Source organism: Macaca nemestrina, chromosome 1 (assembly GCF_043159975.1).
Source record: "Macaca nemestrina isolate mMacNem1 chromosome 1, mMacNem.hap1, whole genome shotgun sequence".
Classification (NCBI taxonomy): Eukaryota; Metazoa; Chordata; class Mammalia; order Primates; family Cercopithecidae; genus Macaca; species Macaca nemestrina.
Genome location: NC_092125.1, coordinates 42,863,423 through 42,886,492, shown reverse-complemented (window position 1 = coordinate 42,886,492; position 23,070 = coordinate 42,863,423). Strand labels below are relative to the sequence as shown.

The 23,070-nt window shown below is 37.3% G+C and overlaps 1 protein-coding gene across 4 annotated transcripts in view; it reads right to left on the bottom strand.

The window, feature by feature from the left end:
• Positions 1-7,604: 7,604 nt before the first annotated feature.
• LOC105484587 (ring finger protein 2) overlaps positions 7,605-23,070 on the bottom strand; it is a 55,261-nt gene continuing 39,795 nt past the window's right edge. For 3 of the 4 annotated variants that reach the window (XM_011746368.3, XM_071077152.1, XM_011746369.3), the window contains exons 2-7: positions 22,317-22,405; positions 18,060-18,220; positions 16,513-16,728; positions 11,467-11,739; positions 9,849-10,020; positions 7,605-9,617 (exon numbers count right to left, since the gene is read on the bottom strand). In XM_011746368.3, the coding sequence (XP_011744670.1) occupies positions 9,516-9,617; positions 9,849-10,020; positions 11,467-11,739; positions 16,513-16,728; positions 18,060-18,220; positions 22,317-22,403 (1,011 nt within the window). In that variant the 5' untranslated portion in view covers positions 22,404-22,405 and the 3' untranslated portion in view covers positions 7,605-9,515. The remainder of the gene's footprint in view (positions 9,618-9,848; positions 10,021-11,466; positions 11,740-16,512; positions 16,729-18,059; positions 18,221-22,316; positions 22,406-23,070) is intronic. The other variant, XM_024793706.2, reaches the window with a different exon arrangement.

Here is a 23,070-nt window from a genome sequence, read left to right as displayed (position 1 = left end):
CCAGCCTGAGCAACAGAGCAACACTCCATCTTAAAAAAAAAAAAAAAAAAAAAAAAAAAAAAAAAAAAGGGGGGGGGGGGAGGCAAAGACTGGAGTGATACATCCAAAAGTTAAAGAATGCCACAAATTGCCAGTAGCCACAAGAAGCTAGGACAGTATAATGGAATGGATTCTCCCTCACAGCTTCCATAAGAAATCCACCCTACTGACACCTTGATTTCAGATTTCTGGCCTCCAGAACTGTGAGAACAAATTTAAGCCACCAAGTTTGGAATAATTTGTTATGAAAACCTTAGAAAATTAAGATAGGGTGTAAACATTCATTCTACCACCATTAAGTATGAAATTAGCTGTGTGTTTTTTCTTAAATGCCTTTTTAATACGTTTCCTTTTATTCCTCTTTTGTTGAGGTTTTTTTTTAGTCACAGAAGGTTGAAGTTTGTTTTCAAATGCTTTTCTGGATCTGTAATGGATGATTATGTCAGTTTTGTACTTTATTGGTATATTACATCAGTTGACTTGTTTGTTGAACCAACCTTGCATTCCTGAGATAAAAGCTACTTTTTTTTTCTTTTAACTTGTATATTTACAAAGAAGTCTTTTTATAAAAAAAAAAAAAGTTATGTGATATTTTAAAATTTCAGTGTCCACGTGTTAATCACTAATATACAGAAATACTATTTTTCTATGTTTATCTAGCATCTTTCAACCTTGCTGAATTTACTTATTAGTTCTAGAAGTGTTTCTACACATTTCTGAAGATTTTATATGTAGACGATGATGTCATCTGCAAATAGGGATAGTTTTTCCTTTTTGATCTGTATGCATTTTTTTTATTTCTTTATTCTCTTTTTAGAATTTCCATGATGAATAATGAGAGCATACTTGTTCACAATCACAGGGAGAACTGAAGTGTTTCACAATTAAATATAATGTTAGCCATAGGATTTTTTTGTAGATGCTGTTTGTCAAGTTGAAGTTGCCCTCTATTCCTAATTTTCTGAAAGTTGTTTTTTGTTTTTATTGAGACAGGGTCTCACTGTGTCACCTAGGCTGAAGTGCAGTGGTGCAATCAGGGTTCACTGCAGCCTCAAACTCCTTGTCTTGGGTGATCCTCCCACCTCAGCCTCTCAAGAAGCTGGGACTGGCCAGAGGTGCATGCCACCACGCCCAGCTAATTTTTGTAGAGACAGGGTTTCCCCATGTTGCCCAGGCTGGTCAAACTCCTGGGCTTGAGCAATCCACCCGCCTGGGCCTCCCAAAGTGCTGGGATTACAGACATGAGCCACCATGCTAGGCCTCTGAGAGTTTTATAAATCATGAATGGGTGTTGAATTTCATCAGCTGCTTTTTCTGCATCAGTTGATTTTGTTTTTTAGCCTCTTAATATGGAAGATCACATTAACTGAATTTTGAATACTGAAACTGCCTTGCATCTGAAATAAACTCCAAGTCATTAATACTTAATTCTTTGTATATATTACTGAATTCTACTTGCCAAATTTTTTTTTGATTTTTAGTCTATATTCATCAAAAATGCAGACCTGTGATTTTCTTAACTATGTCTGGCTTTGGTTTAGGGTGATAACAACTTCATGAAATAAATTAATGTTCCCTTCTCCCCTATATTTTGAAAGAGACTGTAGAATTGGCATTAATTCCTCTTTAAACATTTGGTAGAATTCTCCAGTGAAATCACTGGAGCTTGAAGGTTTCTTTGGGGAGTTATTAATTTGTGCATTCAATTTCCTTAATACTAGAGGGCTATGTAAATTATCTTTTTAATATCAGGTGTGTTGTGTTAGCTTCTGTTTTTTAAGTAATTGGTCTACTTCATCTATCAAATTTACATGTGTAGAGTTGTTTGTTCTCTTATACTTTTGATGTCAGTAGGGTATGTAGTGGTAAGTATATCCCCCATTTCATCCATGGTGTGGATAATATGTGTCTTCTTTCCTTCTCTCATTTATCTTTAGTTAGAGATTTGTCCATTTTATTGATCTTTTCAAATAACCAGCCTTTTATTTCATTGTAATTCTCCTTTTATTTCATCTACTTCTGCTTTTATCTTCCTTCCTTCTGCTTGGACCTTGAGTTTCTAGTTTCTTGAGGTAATTTATTGAGACTCTTCTGCTTGAAGGTATGCATTTAGTGCTATAAATTTCCCTCAACACTTTATATCCTATAAATTCTGATGTATTTTCATTTTCATTCAGTCCAGAGTTGTTTGCTTTTAACTTCCCTTGAGACTCTCTCTTTGACCCATGGATGATTTAGAAACATACAAAAATTATTCGGCTGTGGTGGCACACGTGCCCGTAATCCCAGCTACTCAGGAGGCTGAGGCAGGAGAATTGCTTGAACCCAGGAGGTGGACCCAGGTTCACACCATCCTCCTGCCTCAGCCTCCCAAGTAGCTGGGACTACAGGCGCCCACCACCACACCCAACTAATTTTTTGTATTTTTAGTAGAGATGGGGTTTCACCGTGTTAGCCAGGATGGTCTTGATCTCCTGACCTCGTGATCCACTCGCCTCAGCCTCTCAAAGTGCTGGGATTACAGGCGTTAGCCACAGCACCCGGCCTCAGCTGGGTCATGTTTTTAAACTAATTTCCCAATCTTTTAATTGGTATATTTAGACTATTTACATTTCATGTAATTATTGATATATTAGGGCTTAAGTGGGTTTTTTATTGTAATAACTTTTGCGTCATATCATTTCTAACCCTTTGAGCCTTAGGAAGACAGTATTTCCTTTGTGTGTGCATTGAGAAGACAAAGGCTTAGGATTTTGGATAACTAAACGTGAGGTAACTGAAATGCCAAGTGAGAAAAGGCATCTCTTAAATTCCCATTGTATTTCTATTGAGAAATACAATGTATTTCTGTATTTGTTGTATTGTTTTTCATTTTCTGCCTGTTACTTGAACATTTTTCAGAATTCTACTTTTAGAGTGTATCTCTGCATAAACACTATAAAACCACATTTAGTGGTTGCTCTATTAGATAAAAACAACTTGTCTACTGATTTTACCAATTCAAGTGAAGTATAGAAAACCTACCTCCCTTTAACTATTCCTGTTTATAATCATTAAATATTAACTCTACATACATTTTGAACATCAATGGCATAACTTCTACTTCAGCCAACAAGTAACATTTAGAGAACTTAGGAGGAGAGTGTATTCAATTTAGTCATTTTTTTTTTCTCATTGCGTCCTTTCTCTATATATCATGTTCCAGGGTTCCTTCTATTATCATGCCCCTCCTGTTTATAGAATTTCCTTTAGCCATTCTTTTTTGAGCAGGTCTGCTGGCAGCAAATTCTTCTCCCTTCATTACCAAAGGATGTTTTTGCTAAGGTACCTGGATTAGCAGTTTCCTTTCAGCACCTGGAAAATATTCTGCAACTTCTTTCTGGCCTCCATGCTTTCAGAATGAGAAATAAGTATCCGTTGTTTAAGCCATCTGGTCTATACGTTGTTATAGCAGCCTGAGCTAACACATTTATACTGTCTTTTATATTTATTCAGTTACCTTTTCCAGTGCTATTTCTTTGTGTGGACTCATGTTACTATCTAATCTTTCATTTCAGCCTAAAGAACTCCCGTTAGTATTTCTTGTAGTTAAGGTTTACTAGTGATAGTCTTTGTTTTTGTTTATGTGGGCATGTCTTACTAATTTCTCCTTCGTTTTTGTGGAATAATTTTACTGATAAAGATTTCTTGGCTATTTTTTTCTTTCAGTACTTGGGAATGTGCATTCACTGCATCCTGGCCTCCATGGTAGCTTATTATGAGAAGTGAGCTGTTCATCTTATTTAGGACCCCTTGTTTGTGAATTGCTTTTCTCATGCTGTTCACAGTACTCTTAGTTTTGTGGATCTCTTTGAGTTTATATGGTAGTTTGTTGAGCTTTTTAAATGTGCAGGTAACGTTTCTCATCAAATTTTTAAACCTTTGGCAATTATTTCTTCAAATACACACTTTCTGCCCCTTTACCTCCTCTCCTTCTGGAACTCCAGTTCTGGGTGCTAGTACAATTGACAGTGTCCTACATGTCTCTGAGGTTCCACTCCTTCACTCTTGTTTTTCAGACAGGATATTCTCAATTGGCCTGTCTTCAAGGTATTTCTTCTGCCAGTTTGAATCCACTGTTGAGACTCTAGTGAATTTTAAATTTTGATTCCTTTATCTTTCAGTCCACATTTCCATTTGGTTTGTTCATAATTTCTTTATTGGTATTTATTTGGTGAGACATTCCTCTCTTATTTAGTTCTTCAGACATGGTTTTAGATCTTTGAACATGTTTTTAAAAGCTGACAAAGAGTATTTGTCTAATTAGTTCAACATCTGGATTTCCTCATAGACAATTCTGTTTCTTTATATGTCTTGTAATTTTCTGTTGAAAACTAGGCTTTTAAAATACAGTAGTCCCCCCTTCATCCTTGGGGATATGTTCTAAGATCCCCAGTGGATCCTTGAATCCACAGGTTGTACCAAACCCTGTACTTCTTATGTTTTTTCCTACACCCACATAACTATGGTAAAGTTTATCAATTAGGCAGATCAACAATATACAATCATAGCAATATACTGTTCACAATTTCATGAGATTTGTCTCAACTCTGACATAGAAAAAAGATTTGTTCTTCTCACAGATCTTACCAAATTCAGCATAATTTACTTTTTCTTTCCTTATTAAGTCAAGAACTCGTATCTTTTCACTTAACAGAAGCACTTTATGGCTTCTCTTTGGTATACCCACATTGTCAACATCACTACCATTGCATTTTGGGGCCATTAAGTAAAATGAACACAAACACTGCAATACTATGACAATCAACCTAGTAACCATAACAGGTACTAAGTGACTAAAGGACGAGTAGCATATACAGCAAAGATATGCTGGACACGGGGATAATTCATGTCCCAAGTGGAATAGCACAAGATTTTCTCAGGCTACTCAGAACAGTGTGCAGATATTATAGAATATCCTGTCTGAAAAACAAGAGTGAAGGAGTGGAACCTCAGAGACATGTAGGACACTGTCAATTGTACTAGCACCCAGAACTGGAGTTCCAGAAGGAGAGGAGGTAAAGGGGCAGAAAGTGTGTATTTGAAGAAATAATTGCCAAAGGTTTAAAACTTACGAGTTATTTCTGGGATTTTCCATTTAGTATTTTCAGAGTGCAGTTGACCATGGGTAACAAACCACGAGGGCAAAACCGTGGATACTGGGGAGACGACTGTAATACAATGTGGCAACTCTGGAAATCAGAATCCCTTTAGGTCCCCAGGGTTTGTTGTGTTTGCTGTTTAGTGGCCTTCTTTTGACTAACCCTGTAATGTGTGCATTCTCTGCTGTGACCACTGAAGTCTCTGCTTCATTAGCTTAGTGGTCAGCTAATAACTAGACAAACTTCTTCAAATGCTCTGAACCAGTAAGTCTCTGTCTTGCTAAAGCACTCTGTCTGGGATATGCCTTCAAAACTCCAGCATATAGTTTACAACTGTGGCTTTCCCTTCACTTTCTGCTGGCACACAGCCTCAATGCCAGCTACAGGTGAGGTTAGTGCCTTAGATTTTTTTCTTGGACATGCAAACAGTCTTGCACATAAGTATGGCCTTTGAGATTCCCAGGAACATAATGGAACTTTTCAAAACCCTCTACATTTCTTACTTTTTAGTCAGCTGCTTTTTAGCCCCACATGCCTCAGGCAACTGCTGTGTTAAACAACTGCAGGGAACTATTTTTCACAAACACCATGCAAACAGAGCTTTTTAAGCAAAGTGAGCTGAGTCCAGTCAAAGACATGCTCAGAGAAAAGAGCTTTTCAGTGAGGTTCCAGACAGGTCAAGAGTGATAATTCTCTGGAGTGTGATTTTTTTTTGGGGGGGGGGGTTTGAGGCTATTTTGGGGGAAACTGTAACTTTTCTGGATTGAAATGCAATGGGAATTTAAGAGATGCCTTTTCTCACTTGGCATTTCAGTTACCTCACATTTAGTTATCCAAATCAGAATCCTGAGCCTTTGTCTTCTCAAATGTACACAAAGGAAATACTGTCTTCCTAAGGCTCAAAGGGTTAGAAATGATATAATGCAAAACTTATTACAAAGCTAACGTAATCAAAATAGTGTGGTACTGGCATAAGAACAAACATATAGACCAATGGAATACAACACCCAGAAATAAACCCTCACATATGATTTAGAACAAGAGCACCAAGTACATTCAGTGGAGAAAGGGCTAAGAAAACTGGATATCCAAATACAAATGAACAAAGCTGGACACTGAACTTTCACCATATACAAAACTCAAAATGGATCAAAGACCAAGAGCTAAAACTACAAAACTCTTAAAAGAGGAGTATCTTCATGACACTGGATTTGGCAATCTTCTTGAATATGACACCAATAGCACAGCCAAAAGAAAAAACACACATACACTAGACTTCACCAAAACAAAAAAATTCTGTACATCAAAGGACACTATCAAGGGAATCAAAAGAAAACCCACAGAATGGGAGAAAATATTTGCAAATCATGTATCTGATAATGGATTACTAGCTAGAATAAAGAATGCCCACGACTCAACAATAACAGAACCCAATCAAAAATGGGTGAAGGACATGAATACACATTTCTCCACAGAAAATACACAAATGGCCAATAAGTACAGGAAAAGATGCTCAGCATCACAAGCTATTAGGGAAATGCAAATTAAAACCACAATGAAAGGAGACATCCAATAAGACAGCTATCATAAGGATACCCTTTAGGATAGTTATTTTAAAAAGAAGAAAATAAAATAACAAGTATTATAGAGGATGCAAAAAAACCAGAACCCTTGTTCATTGGTGGTGGGAATATAAAAGAATGAAGCTGCTATGGAAAACAGTTTGGAGTTCCTCAAAAAATTAAACATAGAATTATCATATGATGCAGTAATTCTATTCCTTCATATATACCCAAAATAACAGAAGGCAGAACTCAATTATATACTTCTACAATAATGTTCGCTGCAGTATTACCAAAAGTCTCCATCAACAGAGGAATGGATAAACAAAATGTGGCATATACATACAATATTATTCAGCCATAAAATGGGAATGAAATTCTGATACATGCTATCACATGAACCTTGGAAATAATGTGTGATTCCACTTAACACGAGACACCTAAAATAGTCAAATTCAAAAAGAGAAAGTAGAATAGAGGTTGCTAAGGGTTAAGAAGAGAAATGCATTACTTTAATTGCACACAGAGTTTCTGTTTGGGGTAATGAAAAAGTTTTACAAGTAGACAGTAGTGATCATTACACAGGATAGTGAATTTACCTAACCCCACTGAATTACGTGCTTTAAAATGGTTAAAATTGTAAATTTGATTATGTGTATGTTACCATTAAAAAAATTTAGAAATAAGTACCCAAAGCCTTCACACCACATGTGGTGAGCCTTTTGTTCCTCAGTTGAGATAGTGGTAACAGAAATTACTTAGATAATACTTTTTGAAACCTTGGTTGGTAGTGATGCCCAATAGCATCTCCTCTCCCCCTACCCCAACACACATCCACACACAAAATACACTCAATACCCTATCAAATACCTAGAATTATATTTCACAAAGGATTACACAACCAATAATTTCACTAACGATGCAGTTTATATCCTCCCATACTGACAGATAAAAACACATACATTCTCTAAGCGCAAAGCTTATATTCACAAATAACTCTCTGCTTAAAGACAAAATTTCAATTAATAATCACAATGGGAATTTAGTTATTTAATGCAACTACTAATCTAACGTCATCAACAAAATCTAAGCAGTTTTATCACAAAACCAGGGTTATATTCAGTGGGCATGCATTAATAATCTATACAACTTTAACATTACACCAGAAAATGAACTGAATATATAAAAGTTCCCTTGATTTTTGGTGGTTTTCAAATTTCATGGCACAGATTACAAAAAAAAAAAAAACCCTGTAAAAACAGATTTTAAATATTTTCAATAAAATGGTAAAAAATTGAATATATACCTTTAAGTTTTCATACCGGGCTGAAGATTTAAAACATCAAGCTGGCCCCAATCTGTCAAAACTGACAGATAAATATTTACAATGACTAGACAGACTTTAGTTACAAAGGTACTGGAGGTCTACACCCTCCTATCAAAAACCCTTTAGGGTTAATTTCTCAATGCAAACATGTATTTTTAAATACTGTGATATATAAAGTTGGAAACATACCTAGAGTCTGGAGAGAGATGAAATACAACACACAAGTCAATCTTATTTCTGACCTGTCAAAAAAGCCTTCTGGCTCCCAAACACCCAACATTGTCCCTCAGCATAAAAATTAAGAACAGTAGAATGACTTTACCCTACTGGCTGACGTTTTTCTACAGAATTATCTTTCACTACGTATCAAAGCAGGGCTCAAGCTCCATTAACCTTCTGCAGAGTGTAGTTAGAAGAGCGCCAAATTTATAAACTGATGTGGCAACCCCAAAATGATATACTTTTCCAATGGAAACAAACTTTTTTCCATTGTTCTGTGTGCCATGTTATTCTTGAAACTTATGTGGCTACAAATAAGAAAAAAATTAGGGAAGTTCTGAACATATCTTGTACTTTTCATCAAGGCTAAAGTGCAAAATATCTCCATTATCTCTGGTATTTTAATGGGAAAAAAATCACATATAATAAAGGAAATGAAGTGACAGCAGAACTAATACAAAAAAAGCACTCTCAAATATATACCTGAAGACTATATTTTACTACCAATTTAATTTTTCTTTCTTCAGCAAAATCTGTCAATGAACCAAGTTCTCATAGAACTTAAGATTTTGTTTGATTCTTTCCAGGACCAGAAATTCCAAAATTACGGGGAAAAAGAATGGAAAAAAAATAACATTGCATGACAATGGACACTAAGTTCATAAAGAACTTCTTTTTAAAATGAGATATTATGGAAGAAAATACCATGAAAAGAATAATCCTATGAGAATTGTTTTTAAGGACAGTAAATTTGAGCCTTGGGTCTTCATGAAGATACTACAGTTTATATAGAAAACTATAAATATACAAGACTCCGGGGGAAAAAAAGTCAGAATACATATTTAACATTCTGCATGATTAAAAATCGTTTAAGGGGAGCGGGAAAAGGACAGCCAACTGAATCTTATAAGAATACAGAAAATGAAAAACTCCTGGGTCAAAAGGGTGCTCCAAGTGGAACCACACTTTGTGGGGAAAAAAAAAAAACAAGAAATTTTAGATATATTTTTTTAAAGGAAAGAAAAAAATACTGAATAATTGCAATCCCTTCCAAAAAGGAAATCTTAAATTAAGGGGAAAAGATTTGAATAGCGTAAACGAGTCTGGCTCAGAAAGAAAATTCAACAACATATCCAAGATCTGTCCATAAAAGTAATGCCAGTACATCTTTAATATTAAAGAAATAGGCTATAAAAAAGTTCAGTCTCAGAATTGGTTTTTAAAAGCTCATTTGTGCTCCTTTGTAGGTGCGTAGTAAAGTTCCATGGGTTTATTCACTTTCCAGTATTTCTCACTGACCAATTCCAAAGAAAAAGAGCCATTTAATACCTAAAACAAAAAAGAAAGAAAGAAATTATGAAAACTGCACAAACTACAATAATGAAATGAAACTAAAATAGAAGTCCACAGAATCTTTTTTTTCAATCTTAGGAATAACTACTTGTTACTTAACACTGTGTTACGATTTTTTACATTATTTATTAGATTCTACCCCACCACTTGCCACTCAGTTGGTCAATGTGCTCCCAGTTTCAACAGCCTATTATTTTAAATACTCACAGTGAACTGGCCACTGGCTGTTGCTATATAAATGGTATACTGCTTCTCACTGGCTGTATCAAGGTTCATCTGGTTTGATTCACCTTTGCTTCGAAGTTCTTCTAAAGCTAACCTCACAGCCAGATACTTGGATAAGTGATCGACAGTGGCGTTACCAGAAGTCTTTATGTATCTAGAAGAATAAATAATTAAAAATTTCATATCTAGAATATGCCAATGAGAAAAATGTACTTAAATTATGGAACTAATACATTTCTTAAAAACTAAGTAAAATGGAAATGTCTCAATTGTTGACAAAATAATATCAGAAATCTACTGCTCTACAATCTAAATTTCCTATTGGTAGGCACAGAAGAGGGAAAAGTAAACACTCAATATCTTACTGTCAGTCCACGAAAGCTTTACCTACCTTACCTTCTGCAAAATATGATACACAGTGACAAAAATCAAACAAATACACAAAGCACTAAGGGGTAAAAAGGAACAACATATCCCCCAAACCTGAATGACCAGAATCTGCTGGCTATAGCAGCAACAGAAACAGAATAGAAGCTAATTTCTTATTGTCTAAGAATTAAAATGTCTTTTTAAGACTAAGCATAGAAATGTTCATTTGGGCCGGGTGTGGTAGCTCACACCTGTAATCCCAACATTTTGGGAGGCTGAAGCAGGTGGATCACTTGAGGTCAGGAGTTCGAGACCAGCCTGGCCAACATGGTGAAACCCCATCTCTACTAAAAATACAAAAATTAGCCAGGTGTTGTGGCGGGCAGCTGTAATTCCAGCTACTCAGGGGAGGCTGAGGCAGAAGAATCGCTTGAACCCGGGAGGCAAAGGTTGTAGTGAACCAAGATGGCGCCACTGTACTCCAGCCTGGGAGACAGAGCAAGACTCCATCTCAAAAAAGAAAAAAAGAGGCCAGGCACGGTGGCTTGCGCCTGTAATCCCAGCACTATGGGAGGTCAAGGCAGGCAGATCACAAGGTCAAGAGAACGAGACCATCCTGGCCAACATGGTGAAACCCTGTCCCTACTAAAAATATAAAAATTAGCTAGGCTTGGTGGCACGAGCCTGCAGTCCCAGCTACTCAGGAGACTGAGGCAGGAGAATTGCTTGAATCCAGGAGGCAAAGGCTACAGTGAGCTGAGATCACACCACTGCACTCCAGCCTGGTGACACAGCAAGACTCCATCTCAAAAAAAAAAAAAGTGAATTTGAGGATTTCTAAAGCATAATATATCATTCAATCCCTCATTCAATAAATATTTGATGCTTATCTGTACTCAATGGCAGGCAGTGTGCTGGAGATATGGTGGTAAAGTGCCATTCTTGCCAGCATGAGTTTTAGAACCTATTGGTACTCTAGTATCATTGTTGAGAAATTTGAATGGGCCCCTTTACCTTCTTTACCAAGGAGAGTCGTTCCTTTCAGATGTGCAACTTTGGGTGGAAAGCACGAGGGAGGAAGGAAGAAAAGAACAATCTAGGCAGCTAGTAACTGAACCACCACAATCAATGGGATGACAAATATTGCTCCTACTTCTTACACAAGACTGCCTTTTACCTCCAAAGTAAACATTCTGAATTTAGATAATCTGAAACTAATCCACACACTTACCTTGTCTGTGCACTGTCATCTTTTTCCATAAGTGTGGGATGAGGCCTGAATACTAATTCAATTTCACTAGCACCATCCATTACTGGATCAATTGCCATTGCTGCATTGTTATTATCAAGCTCAAGCCCAGAATCATCAGATGTTTTGGTCCGTTTGTTACTAGGGCCTGCTTCCTGATTGCTATGTGTGGAGGCATTACTACAGTGTGAACTGTCACCGTTATCTTCTGCTCCACTACCATTTTCAATCTGTTGTTTCTTGCCTCGCTGCAGTCTAGTCAAGAGGGAAAAAAGGATGCATAAAATTTACTTTTAGGCCTTTAAAGCAACAAATCTGAAACATGTTTGCTACTGAACTTTAGAATTCCAAAACATACTGGTAACTGAATTTGCTCTGAGTTGGATGACACTGTTTCCCACATGTTCCTGAAAGGTCTAAAAACATCTCTCTCACTCACAGGCAAACATTTAAATAATTTAACAACTGTTTCTATTCACTTAATAATTCTACTGGCCAGGCATGGTGGTTCGCACCTGTAAACCCAACACATTGAGAGGCCAAGATGGGAGGAGCTTGAGGCCAGGAATTTGAGACCTGCTTGGGCAACAAAGCAAGATCCTGTCTCTACCAACAACAAAAAACGTTAAGTAGCTGGGGGTGGTGGTGCACCTATTATCTCAGCTACTTGGGAGGCTGAGACAGGAGGATGGCTTGAGCCCAGGAGTTCAAGGGTGCAGTGAACTAGGATCACTCCACTGTACTCTGGCCTGGGTCAGAGTGAGACGCTATCTCTTAAAAATAATTTTCTTTATTAAACAAAAGACTTTAAGAATTAATTGACAAATCTTTATATTGTGATCCTTTTATGTCATGAGGTTACAGGTCTGAAGAAAGGCATGATTCAGATACGAAAATGTAAAAGTTATTAGGGAAGATATTTATGCCTCTTTAAAGAAATTCTTAAGGAAACAAAATTTAAGAAGAATAGTAAGTACTTTCTCCCTGCTGACCTTCCTCAAAGTCAGCTAAGGCAATACAAAATGAATCTGAGGAAAATGTGATGGTATCTAAATAACCAATGTGGATACAGAAGCTGCTCTCTAACAAGCTCAGACACTAAAACTAATTACCGGGCAAGGCACTTTATATATACAATCTTATTTACTCTTCAAAACAACCTGTCAAGGCAGTTACCATTACTGTCATTTTCTAGTTGAGAAAAGCAAAGAAACTCACGTACAAGATTAAATAATTTGCCTAAGGTTATACAGCTAGTAAGTGCCAGAGCTAGAGCTAGGATGTGAACCAGACCACATTATTTCTACCACATTGCCTGCCTCCCTAACTTTATAGATAAAAAAAAAAAAGAAGGAGGAATATATGATAAAAAAGAAATATGAAAGAATGCCTTGCATTTGTAAGAATACTGTCATTATGTTTATGGCCAGAACAAGGAAATAACAGTCCAATAGTTAGGAAAGATGCTCAAGAACTCATGCTCCAAAAAAAAAAATCCTGCTTGTAAAATTTATAGATCATTGCAAAACAGGGGATGACCAGTATGTTAAATAACAAACTATGATTCAAAAATATATAAGCACACATAATGGAATATTATTCAGCCCTAAAAAGGAAGGAAATCTTACCACATACAATATGAATAGACATGCTGAGGTCATTTAAGTAATATAAACCAGGCACCAAAGTACAAATACGTAACTTGGTGGCCTATAGTCAAGTAAAAAGAGAAATTAATAATAGTAAATAACAACAACAAAAAACCCAGAAGTCCAAATACTGCATGATTTCACTCATGTGAGGTATCTAAGGAAGTCAAATTCATGAAACAAAGTAGAACTACAGTTACCAGGAACTGGGGGGAGGGAGAAATGAGGAGTTAGTGCTTAATGGATACAGGGTTTCAATTTTATAAGATGAAAAGAGTCATGTAGATTGGTTGCACAACATTGTGAATGTTCAACTTTGAGGAGCTGATCATTAAAAAAAAAAAAAAAAAAGAATGTACTTAACACTACTGAACCCTACACTTACAAATGGTTAAGATGGAAAATTCTGTTATATGTCTTTTATCACGACTTTTGGAAAAAAAGGTATGAACAGGCTAAAATAATGGGAAGAAAAATTAATAGCACAACATAAAGATGAAAATATCTTCTAAAATCCACAACTAAAGCAAATGAAAAGTTATTTTAGTTGATCATAAATTACAATGACCTAACAGGTTTATTAAGACTCAATATATTTATTTTTATCCCATACCTCTTTCCAAAAAAGGATTGATGTGACAGAGCTACATTAATGTAACTGCAGGCAGTGTTTAAAGAATAATGTTCATATAAAGAACATTAATAATCTATTATATCCTACATTTATCAAATCACATCTATGATACTACATACTGTCCTGAGGGTAGCATTTTAAGAATGACACCAATCTTGAGTGTCATATGAGGAACAAAAAAGAAATGAGGAATGTGAATATTAAGCCTTTGGAGGGACATGTACGAACATATATCTATATAAAAGTATTTGAAAACACAGAAGTAGAATCTGAAATATATGTAAAAGTCAACATAAGCATTTCAACATAAGACAAACCCACACTGCTGCACACAAGAGACTAATTTTAATTCAATGTAAAGGAAGAACTTAAAAATTCACACATCGATAAATATTTACTGAGCAGCTACTACTTTAAGCCAAGCATGGTTCTAAATAATGGTGTTAATAAGAATCAATGATACTGACATAGTCTCTTCCCTCTTAGGGGTCATATTCTAGTGTAGCAGGTCACACATCAGAGATTGATACGTGCTATGGGGAAAAAAATGAGGCAGGGAGGGTAAGGAATTATAGAGTCCTAGAATGGAAGATGACAACTTAAGCATATACCTGCTAAGAAAGTGAGGTAGTGTGCCATGTGGATTATTTGGAAGAGGGTTCCTGAAATACAGTAGTGTAAGTACAAAGGCTCTGAGGCAGAAGAATGCTTGGTGAGTCTGAAGAACAATAAGGAAGCTGTAATAAAGTTGCCAACAAAAGAAAGGAGTGCCTATGACACAGCCCCACCACTAGAAATGTACAAGTAAAACCAAAGGAATATTTGCAAGGAGAGTCCTTTTAGTAAAAGGTTAAATTGAACAACCATTAAAGTCCTTCCAACTCTTAGGAATGTAAAATTCTTTTAAAAATAAATATATTTAACATTTAGTACATTATACTTTGGTAAACAGAGTGGTAGGTCAGTTTAATACTGTTAGAAGGGAGCACATCTTTTAACCTTTAAGTCAGTGGTTTTTGACCTTGACTACACTCCAGAATCATCTATGGAACCTTAAAAGCAGAAATGCCTGGACCCTGATTACTGGGACGGGGATGATGCCTAAAGCTTTGAGATTTACAAGTTTTCTGAGTGAGTCTGATGTTCAGCCAAGGTGAAAACCACTAAACTGAGATGGGGCTTTACTATTATCTCCTTCTATGGAAAATAATGATTCTCCTTGAGGCCTGAATAAATCAGACGATAATGTCAGAGAGGAAAAGAAGATGAGGATAGGGAAAATGCCCACCTAATATAGGGTCTTAGAAACCATCATTAAAGTCTTTTGGTTTTTAGCCTGAATCTGAATGTGAATAGAAGCTATTAGAGGGCTCTGAGCAAAGGAAAACCATGATCTTCCTTTCAATTTAACAGTTATCTCTGGCTGCTGTGCTGAGAATAGACTATGTGGGAGTAAGCACGGGAAGTAGAAAAACCAGTTGGGAACTTATTTCAATACATCAAATGAAAGACTGTTGTGGCCTGAATGAATCTGGATATACTATGGAGAAAGCAAAAGATATTTATTTATTTACAGATTGGAATACAGGATGTGTGAAAGAGATTTAAAAGCGACTCCAAGGCCGGGTGTGGTGGATCACGCCTCTAATCCCAGCACTTTGGGAGGCCGAGGCAGGCAGATCACAAGGTCAGGAGTTCGAGACCAGCCTGGTCAATATGGTGAAACCACGTCTCTACTAAAAAATACAAAAATTAGCCAGGTGTGGTGGTGTGCGCCTGTAGTCCCAGGAGCTGAAGCAGGAGAAATGCTGGAACCCAGGAGGCAGAGGTTGCAGTGAGCCAAGATGGTGCCACTGCACTCTGGCCTGGGACAGAGCAAGACTCCATCTCAAAAAAAACTCTAAAGTTTTTGGCTTAAGCAAGTAGAATGATGGAGTTGCCATCACCCGAAATAAGAATGAAGAGAAGTAGGGAGTAAGTTCAGTATTCATCATGTTAAGTTGGAGATGCTTATTAGATACCCATAAGGAGATGTGTCTAAAATTCAGGTAAGTCCAGGCTGGCTATATAAATTTGGGAGTCATCAGCATACAGATGGTAAATAAAACCATAAAACTGAATAAGATAATTTGGAGACAGATTTTGACAGAAACAAACACTGGTCTCTGGGACACACCATCTTTAACAGTTAGGGAAACTGAAATAAAAAGTACAAAAGAAACAAGTAAAGGAACAGTTAATGACATACAAAGGTAACCAAGAGACGATGGCCTCCTGAAAGTCAGGTGAAGAAAATTATTTAAAGAGAAGGGAGAAATTAATTGTGTCAAATGCTGCTAAGTAAGATGAGGTCTCAGAATCAGCCATTAGATGGCACAATGAAGAGATCACTAATAACACTGATAACAGCAATATGATGGGGTGGTGAGGATGAATGTCTGACTGGAGGAGGTTCATAAAAGAATGGGAAAAGAATTGGAGATACAACTCTTTCAAGGAATTTTGCTATAAAAAGAAGAGGAGAAACAGAACGGTAAGTTGAGAAAAAAGTAGGTACAAGAGAGATTCTAGTATTTTTAATGAAATACCCTATTATGCCTGGAGGCATGTATTATACCTGCATGAAAAGTAATCATGCAGTACAACTATTTGTTACTGTATTTTAACTTTTTCAAACAGTAAATTTAATTGTTAATAAAGTATTCAGAAAAATAGCTACCCTCTCTGACCCTCTTTCCCATATACCTGTTCATGGCCTGTATCTTCAGTCCTTCCTCAATGCTGTGACTGAGTGCTTGCTGATTATTGTGCTTGTTGATCCTGGCTAATACTCTCTCTTGATGAGCTTCATACTCATCACGACTTGGATAAATTTTGCTGATGAGTGCATCAAAGTTTGGGTCTGGCCTTAGTGATCTTTTGGAAACTAGTTTTTTCCGACAGGTAGGACATTCTTTGTTGCTAAATAAAAGGAGGGGAAAGCAAATGTAAACAATGCTAGTATCTTTGGACTAAGACAAAAATATCTGGCTTCTGGATATTCACCTTAATTCCAATACCTTTAATAAGTCACAGAAATGTAAACCGATTAACCTGAATTTCCTTGAAACTCTGACTAGTGGGTAAGCAAGATTCTGGAAACCTCAAACACTCTATACCACTTGTCAAAAGAAAAAATTTGAGTATTTCCAAAGATAATTTATAAATAACCATCTTAGAAATAAAAATCTATTCTCTTCTAATTTAAACTGCCCCTTTCCAATATCCATGCTTTGCAAGAAAAAAATACCCACTAATATATATGTTAATTTATATGTAATAAATTATTTTATTGAAATAATACTTCCATAAGTATATTATTTTATATACTTAAGTGGAAAAATCATGGTTTTACGCTTTGTAATTTCCTCAAAACAAATACTCATCCTATGAAGTGTCTAAAAATCAGTGATTTCAATACAAAGATTTTCCTACAATTAAAACTTACACTTCAGAAGGATTTCTAGTTCTCAATCACTTATAGAAAATGTATTTCTCGACTGGGTGCAGTGGCTCACGCCTGTAATCTCAGCACTTTGGGAGGCCAAGGCGGGTAGATCACAAGGTCAGGAGTTCGAGACCAGCCTGACCAACACGGTGAAACTCCCCCTCTACTAAAAATAGAAAAATTAGCCAGGCGTGGTGGCACATGCCTGTAATCCCAGCTACTCAGGAGGATGAGGCAGGAGAATCGCTTGAACCCAGGAGGTGGAGGTTGCAGTGAGCCAAGATCGTGCCACTACACTCCAGCCTGGGTGACAGAATGAGACTCCATCTCAGGAAAGGAAAGGAAAAGGGAAAGGGGAAAGGAGTAAGAGGAAAGGGGAAAGAAGAAAAAGAAGAAAGGAAAGGAAATGTATTTCTCGGCCAGGTGCAGTGACTCATGTCTGTAATCCCAGCACTTTGGGAGGCCAAGGCCGGTGGATCACCTGAGGTCGGGAGTTCAACATGCTGAAACCTGGCCAATGTGTTGAAACTCCGTCTCTAGCAAAAATAATAAAAAAAATTAGCTGGCCATGGTGGCACAAGCCTGTAATCCCAGCTACTCTGGAGGCTGAGGCAGGAGAATAGCTTGAACCTCCAGGAGGTGGAGGTTGCAGTGAACCAAGATTGCACCACTGCACTGCAGCCTGGGCAAGAGCAAAACTCTGTCTCAAAAAAAAAAAAGAAAAAGAAAAAGTATTTCTCACACCCTGGAAAGCATTTTCATGGTACAATTTAAGTACCTAGTATAATAACTCTTTTCAACATACCCACTTCTAAGGGCTGTGATGATGCAGTCTGCACAAAAACGATGTAAACACTCCTTCGTAGTCATGGTGTTCTTCAACATATCCAAACAAATTGGGCACATTAATTCACTGTGTAGACTTCGAGGTGAAACCACAATTTCTAAGCCATCTGTTATTGCCTCCTGTAAAAGAGTCACTTTAAAATTAAAAGCTACTTAATTTTTTATTATGGACAAGCTCAAACATATAAAAATACTGGAAATGGTAAAAACAAACATTTATGTACCCATCACTCAGCCACTGCCATTGTCAACTCACAGCTAATTTTGTTTTGGCTATAATCACCTACAGCTTCCCTCAGCCCCACCACCACTATATTATATAAATGCTCTTACTTTAATGCTAAAGATAACATATTCATGTATTTAAAAGCTTACTAGTGGGAAATTAGCCTGGTATAATAAAAAAACATTGAATTTGGAATCATATACCTTAGGTTAGATCTAGTTCTAGTCAAATTAACTAGCTTAGTCTAAATAATTATTTAACATTGCTTTCTTACCTGCAAAATGAGAAAGTTAGGGCTAAATTAACCCTTAGAAAACATCCATCTTCAAAAGTTACACCATTTTCACAATAAATTATGTTTCATGCTGACCATGAAAATAAGATTCCAATAAAAGTAGTCTCTAGTTTATAAATAGCTTAATAGAATTTCATTTTAAAATACTTTTGAACCCTGAAAATTATTTTCCACAGAGCAATTTTATACAAAGTAGTCAGCTTCTCACACTAACCCAGAAGCTGATTTATACCAGAATATATCCAAAGTATAAAATGTATTGCTACATCTAACTGTCATGCCTAAATATGTTTCTCTCCAAAATGCATCTGGAGTTCCAATGTAAAATTTCAGGACTTATCTCCCCTGCTGCAGAGTGATTAGTGAATCCTACTTGGTTCACTACCCTCTCCACAAGCTGGCAGTGAGAACATAGATTACTCAGCTCTAAAGCCACCAATATCAACTCCTATGGATTGAGGAGAGTTCTAGTACGGTGAGAATTGTAAAGCAAGATGCAGGTGTAAGTAAGTGGCTTTCAATAGGTTCCCGTGCTTCCTGTTTCCACTGGCAGTCCATCATACTTGTGCTTTCTTTATATGGTCAAAGATGGATTACTCCACAAAGAAAACCATAGAAACTATAGCTATTGTTCATAAAGGGCTCAAGTATTAATAAAATATGCTTGTGAGGTTTCAGCTTCTCTATATAAATATACATAAATACACAAATATGAATATACAAATATGAAATAAAAAATTTTCTTTTTCCCTTAGTTTAACACTTAGACAAACTTGATTTAGGAAACTATCACTCAGAGTATATTGATGACCCAGAGAGTAATCAAGTCGGTTCTCCTCTGCCTCTTTAGAACATGCCTAACAAAATCCCCACCCTGGATAAATTCAACCATCTATGTTCTCCGCCCGGGCTGTACTTGTGCAGATATGTAGCACTGTAGGGGAAGAGAAAAAGGGAAAACCACCTTGGTATAACTAAAAATTTCACCAGCCTCATATGGGTGTTCAACACTGCTCAGCAACTGGTTAATCTAACAAACTCGCTTTTCCTTTCTATACATTATTTTACACCTTTTCTTCTATCTGCTGACCTTTTTCCATCTTCACGTTCGATAAACTATCTTACCTCAATTTATTGAGGTATTCCATTACAAGAGAGTTCCTTCATTTCCTCTGTATGAAATCTATACATCATCATCTATCTCTCGTTACAAGGAGAAACTATACCTTGTCCTATCAAAGGTATATTCCTTTGTACCCTCTCAAAGGGATTCTTCTTTTGATTATTCTATCTGCTCTCTGATTTCAGCCATCTCTCCTTCTCCATTGAATCGGCCTAAGAGATTAGAGTCTCAGCTTGGGCTGCGGCATAGTAAAACATGAATGATGCATCCTAGAGCTGTGCAAGGGGAGAGAGAAGACGGGCACTCTATCTCCAGTTTGTTTTTTTTTCTTTGAGACGGAGTTTCACTCTTGTTGCCCTGGCTGGAGTGCAATGGCATGACCTCAGCTCACTGCAAACTCCACCTCCCGGGTTCAAGCGATTCTCCTGCCTCAGCCTCCCGAGTAGCTGGGATTACAGGCGCCCACCACGGCCGGCTAATTTTTTGTATTTTTAGTAGAGACAGGGTTTCACCATGTTGGTCAGGCTGGCGCAAACTGCTGACCTCAGGTGATCCACCGGCCTCAGCCTCCCAAAGTGCTGGGATTACAGGCGTGAGCCACTGTGCCCGGCCTCTATCTCCATCTTATAAACACAACTGAAAACTCAATTTCACATTGGTCCCCAGTTTTTACTCCATTTCTCAGCTCCCCTGCATAGCTGAATTTCTCTGAAGAACTGCCTATTCATCTTCTGTCACTTCTACCCTCCCCTTACTGGGCCATATATATATAATTATCATATCCTTGATTCATCGTGTGAACCAATGATGAGAATGCACCATGATTCCATTCAACCCTCAACCCTGTACAATCTACTCAGGTGAGCTTGCTCTTGTCAAGGTCACCAAGTATATACAGTCAACCCTTGGTATCCATGGGGGATTGGCTCCAGGAACTTCCACAGATATCAAAATCCTTGGATGCTCAAGTCCCTTATAACTTAGGCATATTCTCCCACGTACTTTAAATTAGGAATCCCAACCCTCAGGCCATGGACAGGTACTGGCCTGTTAGGAACCAGACCACACAGCAGGAGCTGAGCAGCAGACGAGGAAGCATTACCGCCTAAGGTCCGCCTCCTGTCAGATCAGTGGTGGCATTAGATTCTCATAAGAGTCCGAACCCTATTGAGGATTGCACACGCAAGGGATCTAGACTGCATGCTCCTTATTAGAATCTAATGCCTGATGATCTGAGATGGTGCAGTTTCATCTTGAAACCATCCCCCACCCACCCACCCCCGATCCATGGAAACACTGTCATCCATGAAAATGGTCCCTGGGGACTGCTACTTTAAATCATCTCTAAATTACTTGTAATACTTAATACAATGCCCGTACAGCACCTCATTTGCATGGATTCAACATAGTACTTAGCACATGGAAAATTCAAGTTTTAGTTTTTGGAACTTTGTGAAAACTTTTTTTTCCTGAATTTTTTCAATTGTGGCTGCTTGAATCCACAGATGCAGAACCCCATATATGTGGAGGGCCAACTGTATTGTCAACTCTAATTTACACTTGTCTAACCTTCACCTTATTCAGCCTGTCACTAGTGTTAAACACTTTAACTACGTCCTCCTTGAAATAATTCCTTTAGCTTTTTTTTTTGAGACGGAGTTTCGCTCGTGTTGCCCAGGCTGGAGTGCGATGGCGCAATCTCAGCTCACCACAACCTCCACCTCCCAGGTTCAAGCGATTCTCCTGCCTCAGCCTCCCAAGTAGTTGCAACTACAGGTGCCCGCCACCACGCCTGGCTAATTTTGTATTTTTAGTAGAGATGGAGTTTCTCCATGTTGGTAAGGCTTCCTTTAGCTTTTAAATCCCTCCCCCCTCTCAAATACTGTTTTTCCTTCTTTTTCTCTGGATGTTCCTCTCAGTTTCCTTCACTGGTTCCTTGTCCATTACCTAATTTCTAAATGCTGAAGCAGCTCTGGATGAAATTATAGGTCCTCTGCTCAATTCTCTGGATGATTTTATCCATTCCTATTGCTTAAAATGTGCTGGCTGTCAATCCCTAAAATTTTACATTTAGTCCAGACTAATATAAAAATCATCTCTAGCTGGCATCTCTGCCTGCCTGTTGTATAGGAATCTCGAAATTAATCCAATGTTAAGCATGTTTATTGCCTTCAAACCTGCTCCTCCCTTAGTCTTTGCCATCATCCCAAAACAGTCTTCTTTGGTGCCTTATTGGTACTTATTACAGCAAGGAGGACTTGCCCAACTTTCTACAACTTCTCGCATGTGAATTTTATAGATATTTACTTGTTCAATGTCTGTAAAGTCCATGGTTTGGTGCTACATCTGTTTTACTCACCACTGTTTACCCAGTACCTACCACAAAAGCTTGTATAGAGTATTCAGATTATTTGTTCAATCAATGAATAAAGTGTTAACAAACATACAGAAGTCAGGAATGATTGAATATAAATTTATTATTACTGTATGTTCTATTTAAGTTTTCATGTTCTAAAAATGTATCCCAGTTTACATGTCTCATATGCCCTTTGGCAGTCATCTTAGTCATTACCTGAGGTGTTCGTTGTAACTCATATAAACTGAGTTCCCATGTTTTGCTTAATGGTTGAGTTCCGTTTGTCTGCACAGCCTGAGACATTGCTGGAAATAAAAAAGAGAGAAAAACAATTTTAGTATTTGGAAGGGAAGTGCTATGGTCTGAATGTATGTGCCCCACCAAAATTCCTACGTTGAAATCTAATCTCAATGCAGTAATATTAAAAGGTGGGGACTTTGGGAGGTGATCAGGTTATGAGGGCCCCACCCTCATGAATGAAATTAGTGCCTTTATAAAAGAGGCTTAACGGAAACTTTTGGCCCTTCCAGCATGTTCGGACACAGAGAAGTAGCTATAAGGAATAGGCCCTCACCAGATGCTGCATCTGCTGGTGCCATGATCCTGGAATTCCCAGTCTCCAGAACTGTAACACATGTCTGTTGCTTATAAATTATCCAGCCTAAAGTATTTTGTTATAGCAGGCCAAATGGATTAAGACAGGAAGTAAATCTCAAAACTGATTTTTAGTAATTGTTAATCTTGAGAATAAAAACAAATTATTCACTGGTTCTCAAAAAATAAAAAGAATAAAAACTCAAGAATCTTTTACACTTATAAATATGAACTACTTGACAGTAAAAGCCTACTGACTTCCAAACGCCTAAGAGCTGGCATACAGGAAGTACTTAACATATCAAAAGTGCTTAATTACTACTGAATGTATAGAAGATTATCTTAACCCAAAACAATAAATATTTTTATGAAATTC